Genomic DNA, 10,047 nt, shown 5'->3' on the forward strand with positions numbered 1-10,047 from the left:
GCCACACGCCACCAGGAAGGTGCGTGTCCTGGCTTCTGTGAAGGCCGGATCCCTCAGCCGATGTCATGAGGTGTCCTTTAGGCCTCTTGCCTCGTCCCCACTGCCTATGGTAGAGACAGACGGACAAGGACACTGAGGGAAATGGAAGGGCGGGCCCAGCGAGGGTTTCACTGTTTTTCCTATGGCCTCATTCTGCACACCTCCCGGAGCTCTGCTAACATGATGAAGCACTGCAGAAACCACAGACTGAAGTGTCCCTACAGCCATCTAAATCAAGTCTTCCCTCTGACCTAACCACAGAGTGAGGCAAACTGGCAACGTACGGAGATTATGACCACATGTTTCACAACAACAGTCACCATCTGTAACACAGCCTAACAGAAAATTTGGGCTGGAATAGAGTTAAGGGGAAGAAGAAACAATAAAATAACCCTCCTGGATGTATGCTGGTCCCAAACCCCGCATATAGTCGGTATCGACTCAGAACACAGGCCCTGTGCCCTTGAGCAGGCCGCTCCCCCTGAGGGGACCTTCTGGGGTTTGTAACCCACCCCCCAAGACAGCATATAAAATGTCCATATATATACATGAAAGTACCATGTGGAGGGAAGGGCCCTGAATTTCACCACCTCCTACAGTGTTCACGACTCTGCAACATAAACGACTCTAAAACAGCACCCGGTGAATTAAAGACATGAACACTTGTTCTTACTGAACTGCTGCTTCAGAGATTCATGGCGAAGGGGTTCCACCAGCAGTGGACTTGAAAGCGAGACCGAATGTGGTCAGAGCGAAAACTCCACAATCTGATGCGAGATATCAAACAGTAATCACCAGCCCAACCAAACAGTGGTCCACTGTTTTCTTCCTGGTAAACAAACATAGGAACTCTCAAAATACTAGATCTAGTAAGTAAGGTCACAGCAGATTAAAAAACAAAAAAAACCCAAAAAAACCTGAGGTTCTGAAAGATGAATCATCCTAACCTCTTAGAGTAGAACAGGGCTTGAAACCAAGGTTGTGTGTGTGTGTACCAAGTCACTTCAGTCATGTCAACTGTTTGTGACCCCATGACTGTAGCCCACCACACTCCTCTGTCCATGGGATTCTCCAGGTAAGAATACCAAAGTGGGTTGCCGTACCTTCCTCCAGGGAACCTTCCTGACCCAGGGATCGAACTGGTGTCTTTTGAATCCTGAACTGGTTTCCTGGCTCTAAAAGCTTCTAAACTTTCAGAAGATGAAGACATTTCTATGAATTAGGCTTTCAAAACTTTCACTTACACTTGTAATTAACAAACTAATTCAACGAATCCGTCAACAGAAATGTGAATGTGTTGGTGGGAGGGGAAGAGGAATGCTGCTTAAATTACTTTCAAGTGACTTGGATTAAAACCAATATAATTAATATTTCCCCAAGGTCCCCAAATGAATCACATGCAAAGCTGGGAAGCGGGTCCAGAATGCCTGACACCCACACGGGCTCCCTCCTCCACCCAGAAAAGGATCTGGGAGGCAGTGCACAGCATAGCCTGGGGTGGGCTATCCCTCTCGCCTCATCCAGCAAGAATCTGAAAATCTGGGAAGCTCCTTCCCTGTGGAGAGGGGAGAGCTCCTCCACCAAACACTTGTCTAGTGTGGAACAGCAGTAATTCTCTAAATTTCAAGTTGCTGGGTCTCGAATCGTTGATGCTCACTGCTCTTCAGATAAACCCACCCACAGACGGGGATGACAGCTGTGCAGCAGAGTGTGTGTGTGTCTAAAGGACATTACAGCCCCATCCTGGCAGCACTCAGCAAGGCTCCTTCAACCCCTTCCCCTAAACCTATCAGAACCTCCGTGGGGGCACATGTGCTCCCTCCCCCCCAAAAAAGCCAGTATTTTAACTTCATCTTACACTTGAAAAATGAAAACAGAAGCATTACCTTCATAATATAAAAGTTTAGGATGGTGTGTGACTTAAGTTTTTCAGGAGGAGGCCAGAGTTCCTGTTTACAGCAGTGGTTTAACTACACTCCAGTGAGACCTTATGCAGACAAACTGTAGTTTTTACTGTACCTCTGGGCTCATGGGAAACAAGTAAACAAGTTCAGCTGTAGGCTGAACCCAAGAAGTAATAGGATGGGTGGGCCGTGACCCTGAGGGTCATCATGGAGACTGTGCAGCTGGGCCAACAGGAAGGCAGAGCTGAACCTGAAGTTTCCAGACAATGCCAGGGACCCTGAAAGCCATCCCAGACGACTGCCGCCCAGCACAAGCACATTCTCTCACAAAACACATCCCAGAGCTACATAGATTGCGATCAACCAGACATCAGTTTACAAGGAAAGAGAAACAAGCCACGACGAGTAACGGTCACGAGAAACAACAAGCATCAGGTTTAGACTCCAGAGAACTTCAGATATTTGAAGTCTCACGTGTAGAATATAAAACAGTTTTGTGCGAAATGTTTAAAAACAAAAAAGAAATGAAAAATGAGCAAGTAAAATAAACTAGATTATAAAAAGAACCAGGTAAATTTTTTGAAATGAATATAATGGGTTAAAAAAAACCACTTCATACACTGGTTAAACAGATTATAGACATGGTTGGCAAGAGAAACAGTTGTAAAACAAAATTTAATAAATAACCCAGAGCAGCAACAAGAAAGAAGAACATGAAATTATGACAGAAAGGTTAACAGTCTGGGAAGATGAAAGACTGAATATATCTAATCGGAGTTCTAAAAGGAAAGAATTAAGAAAATAGAAGCTAGGCAGTGTTTGAATTGACCCTCTCTGAGAATTCTCCAGAAAGATATAAACTCACAGATACACAACTTATAACAAATTAACAAGGAGAATACAGGTAGTAACATTGCAGCATGCCAAAGAAAAGACGAGATCCCTAAAGCAGGTGGAGGAAGACAGGCTGATGACCTGAGAGCAGTTTCACAACAGGAGCAAAGGAAGCCAGACAGCATCAGTATCACGGAGACCAGGCTCTGGGTCAAAGCAGCTGTCACCCAATAAATCTATATCTCAAGAACAAAGGTAAAAATACATTTTCAGATATGAACAAAACTGAATTCAAGAGACTTCCGCTAAGGGGAATGGGCATGAACTACTCTGGAAGCTTCCTAACTGACTCTCCCTCTCCAGCCTTCTTGAATGCAGTATCAGGCCAACACACCTAAAAATATTCGATCAGATCACTTTCTGCTCCAAACTGCCATAGGAATTTCTAGAACCTACATGACAAGGTCCACATTTTTCAGCCTGGCATTGAAAGCATTTTTCAGTCTCACAGTCTAGTTACTCTGCGACATTCCCTTCCATTGGCGATCTGGCTCCTTGACTTACCAGCTGTGACCGGGGCCAGGTGACCAACCTGCGCAAGTGTCAGGTTCAGCACCTGCAAAGTGAGGCTTATAGGGACTGACTGCTGAGATGGACTAAGACTCCCGTGAGGTGGCGCAGTCAGCGGTGCCTGGCGCAGCCTGCTAATAACTGGCAGCTGTCCTTAGTTATCATCATAACTCACTGGTCCCAGAATACAACACATGCATTCCCAGCACCTCTGCTTGTGGCATTTCCTCCACTTTCCTGGCCCCTAACACCTCCACTCCCCCAAATCTGCACTAAGTCAAGCAAATTACCCCAAAAGGTGCTGCTTCTTGAAATGTCCCTCTCCCAGGTCAGCCCAGAGTTAAGAGCTCTCACTTCTGTACATGTAAAACACTTACCCGAAGGGCTGCTCTGTTTGTTAACCACCTAAGCCATGTACTGCTTCTGGTCTGGGCAAGCACTTATGTTAGATGTCCCTGTTTTGCTGATGTGAAAATGCAAGATTGTGAAATAATTATGGCTTGGCTGATTAAGCTCCAGCACCCTTGTAGAGATGCTCTAGACGAGAATCAAGGGACCAAATTTTAAAAAAGAAAGAAAGAAAAGGCAGTTGTCTTAGGTTGTGTGGCATTATTTGTAATCCTCCAGACAGCTGCACTTCATTCTAAAAGACGTCAAAAGTTTCCCTTAGAGAAAGACATCCAAGGAGGAAGTCGTGGCAGGCAGGAAGACGTGATAAGGGAGCTTCAGCTCTCGGCTGACTTCAGGAAACATCTTTCAGAGTCAGTTTCCCAAGGAAGTCAACTTGACCTGGTATTCCTATCACCCAAGACAAAGAAAACTGGCCCCCCAGGAGCTGCCCGACTGGCACAGAGGAAGGGATCCTCTAAACACGGGCTTGTGCAGAACAGGCAGACCAAAGCGGCTACTTGGATGATTTCACTTGTTTGTTCAAAAACGGAGACGCAGGTATTCTCATCAGTGCACTCTCAGTCTTCCCACCAAGCACTTGCTGAGGACACCACAGCTGGCGCCCCGACCCAGAAGCGGTGACAGCAAGTCTCTCAGATGAGTCACAAAGGATGCCTGATCAAACCGAGCCCCAGGGCTGCCCCTCCTCCTCGCTCTGCAGCTGGCATGAACTTCGGAGCCAGAAGGAGCCACAATCACAGGCTAATGCATTAAACTGTTTTCCCATTTTAAAAGAAAATCCTTACCAACTGTCAAACTTAAAAGTCCACTATGTTATTGGAGGACCCCCCAAATGAAATTTTTTCCATTATATATTAAAAAATTCCTTATAAAATAATCAGCCAGGTAAATAAGGGAAAAGTAGAAAACAATCAGCCATAAGACCTGCCAAAGAAAAACAGAACCCCCATCAACATTTTGATTATCTTTCAGTTTTGATTATCTTTTCAGGTCCTCCAAACATCCCCTCCAAGATGTTTTGTGTTGTTGGAATCATAAGGTATATGACTGTGTCACTTAAATGACTTCACAAGCATTTCCCCATGTTTTCCTTCTTAACATCATATAACTGCATAGAGTGGGTGAGAGAAGATATTTAAAGTAAACCAAGTCGAGAAATACCATCCTCATTCTTCCACAAAAACTACTGAGGTAAAAACCAAGAATCTCCAAAAGTTTCTGGGGTCACGAGATAGATACATAAAAAATGCTTGGATGCATTGGAAGTGTTTAAGAAATGTTAACTGACTTTTAAGTGACAAAGACAATACTTACTATAGCCATCCCTGGAAAGATACAAAAGAAATTCAATTCAGCCTCTGTTCCCAATGAATTTTTAATAACATTGAGAAGATAAAATGCATTTATACCCAACAACAAAAGCACAACATAATTCGGTGGGCAGTCATCCTGGCTTGAGGAGCCTTATTCATGTCTGCACCCCTAGCACCACGGACATATTACAGACACACACTCAATGTCTGTTGCACAGACTACAAGCTCAGCTGTTTAGAAACAGGAAGGATCACTGAGAGCTGAGTGAAGCTGGGCAAAGCAGACAACACACACATGGCAGGGCTTGATGTGGGCAATATTCTGCAGAAAGAAAGCTGAATCACAGAAGCCTTGGGATACTCTGAAAATGAAAGATGGTATGAGAAAAAGAATGGACTTCCTCCTAGTTCAGTCTGTAAAGAATCTGCCTGCAATGCAGGAGACCCGGCTTCAATTCGGGGGTTGGGAAGATCCCCTAAAGAAGGAAATGGCAATCCACTCCAGTATTCTTGCCTGGAGAATCCCATGGACAGGGAAGCCTGGCAGGCTACAGTCCATGGGGTCGCAAGAGTTGGACATGACTTAGCGACTAAAACTGCTACCAATCTATTAACAAGTTTTATGCTTCTACATAACTAGCTTTGAAACCTCGGCTGTTCATATTAACTACTCATAGGAACATAATACATAACATACGGTTGTTGTTTTGTCCCTAAATTGTGTCCAACCCTTTTGCGACCCCATGGATTGTAGCCTGCTGGAGTCCTCTGTCCATGGGATTTCCAGGCAAGAATACTGGAGTGGGTTGTCATTTCCTTCTCCAGGGGATCTTCCAGACCCAGGGATTCTTCACCCCCTGAACCACCAGGGAAACCCTGCAACACATAGTAAATACTCCTTAAAGACAAACACCAACACAAAGTACAACAGCATTCCTAGACATCAGAAACAAAGGTCAATTCTCAGAAGGCTTTCTGTGTGTCAGGACGTGTTAGAAAGATGCAGTAAATTAAGGCTTTAGAACTGCATATAGAGAACCACAGTGGATACTGTCCTTGCTAAACTGGGTGTAAAAGAATGTGCTTACCAAAACTTTCTTTCAGGAATGCTTTAGAATCCACTGAAGCTATCTGTATATATTACGAGGATCCAGAAGGTAGACACAAGAGATGTGAAATCTGCGCTCGGCCCTAACAGCATCACATTCACCACCTGATCACAAACACGTCTTGAGAAGGGTCCAACTTCACGACGAGGGTATCATTCAGCAGGCTCCATACCTCCTGACTTCATCCACACACAAACTTCTCTTTGTTTTACCACACTTGTGCTTGTGAAAAAATGCAAAGAATTTGTGGGGAAGGAATTTGCTAATATTACATCTCTAACAGCTGCTGGCTCGATTGTACTAAATCCACAGCCTCTACAGTCACATTATATGGCCATCTCAAAAAGTGGGTGTTAAGACACATCAGGTTTCTTTCAAAAGAAATGATTTAAGCCTACCCTGTGAGGCTGCTTAAGAGAAAGTTTCCCAGAGCTTGGGGTGGCATGTGTGATCTGTCTGTCTAGATGTAACGCTGCAATTACTTATGATTAAGTACCTCTAATAGCTTCCCACTCAGTTTCCCCAGACTGAAGCGCTCAGAACAAATGCCTTCAACAGGCCCTCTGGGAATGAACAGCTGGTCTGAAGCAGTGCATGCTTCAGGGCAGGTGGTCCTTGTTTTTCTGAACACACACATGCACACACATGTCTGATAACAATTATACCAGATATAATTAATTCAAGAGACTGAACACAACATGAAAGAAGAGGTCATTTTAAAATGTTTCAGAAGTCCAAACAAATGCAAATGGAAAATTTAGAACTTATTTCAAAAATTTCCTGAAATCATGATTTTCAGATTTTGCTAAACTTTAACAAATTGTCTTAGCCCAGGAATACAAACTGTAACTCTCTTACCTCTAATGAAGCATCTCTCTAAGACATTAGAAGATTTGGAAACCCAATGGCAATTACCACATAATCATTCAAAAAAGACGTGTGGCATAACATTTGCAAAGAGGAATTGCACCTGTCACCAACTCAACAAAAGAATACTTTATCTGCAAACCACACAGCATTGAACATTTAAAAATTTGGTTAAAATGATCCATAACAAGAACTCCACTGTCAAATGGAACAATTTAAGTAACAACAACAACAACAACAAAGGATTAACACAAATGGTTGACGATTTCCAAACTGACACGCGAGGGATGTCACCCTGAGCAGGTTACTAAATCTCTCTGTACTCAAAATGATACGAACAACCTCTTAAGAGTTGTTATCAACGTTAAATGAATACATATTAAATTTTTACAACAGAGGTTGGCAAAGGGTAACTAACAAAGAATGTATTATATCAGGAACCAGATTTTTTTAATGAGATCACTCAAAAATAACAGCAATTAAGAAGAGTAATCATAAAAATAAAAGAGATGCAGCTGTGATGCCCTGTGAACGAATAATTTTCAAGGTATTACCGTATAGTTACAGCATAAACAAAATAATAGAAAAGAGCTCCCTATTAAAATGACAGCCACATCCCTTCAGAGCATATTAATACATCCTACCACTTCTACTCTTTGTCATTCATCCTACTATGCAAAATCTGATTAGTCCTCTTATGCTTCACAGGTCAATTCCAATCTTTAACATCAAGGAAATCACAAACGTGCATTTCCAGGAAACCAAAATAAGAAGTTAGTAAAAATAAGTTTACTGGGATTTCCCTCGTGGTCCAATGGTTAAGGGTCCTTACTCCCAATGCAGAGGGTACAGGTTCCATCCCTGGTCTAGGGACTAAGATTCCCCCATGAGGCATGGCTAGGCCAGAAAAAAATTTTTTTGTTTAATTAAAATTTAAAAAAAAACGAAGCTGATGTGAAGGCCTTAGCATCCACTAGTTTTACTAACAAACCAACTTGAAACTCATTCCTGAACTAAACTGCCAAATGTTTCTGCAGTAAAAACTGCAAACTTTGATGTGAACAGATCTTTTCAACAATGGCGAGTTGTTCCAGTCTGTGAATAGGACAGTGTCCGTGTGACCAACAAAGCGGGGAGGGGACATTCCTGACACCCTTGTCCCCTGGCTAGCCTTTGATCATTCATCTCTCCCAAACACACGTTTATGGAACCCGCTTTCAGGCGCAGTATGGGACACGTATTCCCTGAACTCAGCCCTCACCACAAAGTCCTGCTCCCCGGCTTCTGCCGGGACCCTCACTGTTCTCACCACCCCTGAGGACCACTCCCCTCACTGAGCCTTCAACATAGGAGCCTTTGTTTTCCTAGTGCGCCCACCTCACCCCCAGCAGTCACTTGGGGCCTTGATGTGTACACTCTGAAAACACCATGGGATGACGATGGCAAGTAAGCAGACAAGAAAGTGACCCGGAGAACTGGGAAGTCCTGCGGATGTCCCAGGCAAGCCGGCGCGGCGCCCGGGACCGGGTCTGAGTGTCCCCTGCTCCTCAGTATGCTTTCCGGACACTGCGTTGAGGACTACGTGGGACCGCGGTCTCGAGCGCCCAGCGCACGCCCACGGCCCCCAGCCTGCGGTCCCGCCGTTCCGCTGCCCAGGGCCTCCAGCCGGGGCGGGGGTCGGGGGACAGACCAACGCCCGGCTCGGGCGGCCCCCGCGCCACTCCTGGGCGGGCTGCAGGGCTCGGGGCCGGCGGGACAAAGGGGGCCGGGGACCAGTCGGCTTTGTTCGCAGAGGGACCGAGCTCGGGGCCACGGGACCCGGCCCGGACCCCGCACCCCGGGACGCCCTACACCCAAACCTCCAGATCAGATCTGGACTCCCGACTCCGGGGCCCTCGGCCCCCGGGACTCCCCTACACTCCCGACCTCCACACCTCCCGACCGCTTCCCCGACCTGTCGCGTCTATCCCAACCCCAGACCCGCACCCCCAGCCCGGGACCCGCATCCCTGGGACCCGGGATCTCCAGGACCGCTCCCCGCTCAGCCCGAACGCCTGGATCCCCGCATCCCTGACCCCGGACCTGAGCCGGACCCCCTCACCCCCGAGACCCTTCCCTGACGCTCCCGGCAGCCCTGATCCCCGGGCCCCGGCGCCACCAGACCCGCTCCCCGCGCCTGGTTCCCTCGGGCCGCGTCTGGCGGAGGCCTGCGGACTCACCCCGCACGAGCAACAGCAGCAGGACCAGGGAGGGCCTTCGCCTCAGCGCCATGTCGAGCGCAGCTGAGGGGCCGCGGGCCCGCTCCCCGCGCACGCGCCCTGCCCGCGGTCCTGCGCCCGCCCCGGTCACCATAGCGACCACGGCGGCGAGCCGTCGCCATGGTGCATGGGACGCCCGAGTCTGGTTGCTATGGAGGCAGGGATGCTCTGGACTGGGCCCCTGGGGTCTCTTTCAAAGAATTTGGTGCGAGGAGGTGAAGGAGCGCGTTCAAGAGTGGGCGGGTTAATTCCCACATTTATAAAACGAATCCGTCACTACAGATCTGGAAAGGAATGCTCCATTAAAATTTGAGAAATGAAGTTCTTATTTCACAAATAAGATTGGAGCCCAGTTGTCCTAGAAGCATTTTTGCCTGTGCCTTTTTTGGAAAGAAAAGTTAAAGTGTTAGTCGCTCAGTCGTGTCCACTCTTTGTAACCTTTCCTCCTCTGTCCACGGACTTCTCCAGGCATTCCCCTCTCCAGGGGATCTTCCTGACACAGGGATCGAACCCGGGTCTCCTTCATGCAAGCAGATTCTTTGCCATATGAGCCCCTTGGGGCCTGATTCTAAATGTGATGAGAGGGGAAAGTGCTGAAATCTATATAAAACACAAGGAAGACATGCATTATATAGTACATAAAAGTGATATATTTCTAAAATAAAAGTTTGTTAGATCAAAAGCATGGCTGTATATTTATTGATCCATTAGTTCAATAAGCATGACAGTTTATTGTGCAGAA

General features: G+C 46.4%; 1 protein-coding gene across 1 annotated transcript in view; it reads right to left on the reverse strand.

Annotated features, from left to right (window-relative positions):
- The window catches only part of JAM3 (junctional adhesion molecule 3), a 29,064-nt gene extending 19,650 nt beyond the window's left edge, over window positions 1-9,414 (reverse strand). Inside the window, exon 1 of the mRNA XM_019954976.2 lies at window positions 9,267-9,414. Coding sequence (XP_019810535.2) covers window positions 9,267-9,399 — 133 coding nt within the window. The 5' untranslated portion in view covers window positions 9,400-9,414. The remainder of the gene's footprint in view (window positions 1-9,266) is intronic.
- Between the last annotated feature and the right edge of the window lie 633 nt (window positions 9,415-10,047).

This window comes from Bos indicus, chromosome 29, assembly GCF_029378745.1.
Source record: "Bos indicus isolate NIAB-ARS_2022 breed Sahiwal x Tharparkar chromosome 29, NIAB-ARS_B.indTharparkar_mat_pri_1.0, whole genome shotgun sequence".
Classification (NCBI taxonomy): domain Eukaryota; kingdom Metazoa; phylum Chordata; class Mammalia; order Artiodactyla; family Bovidae; genus Bos; species Bos indicus.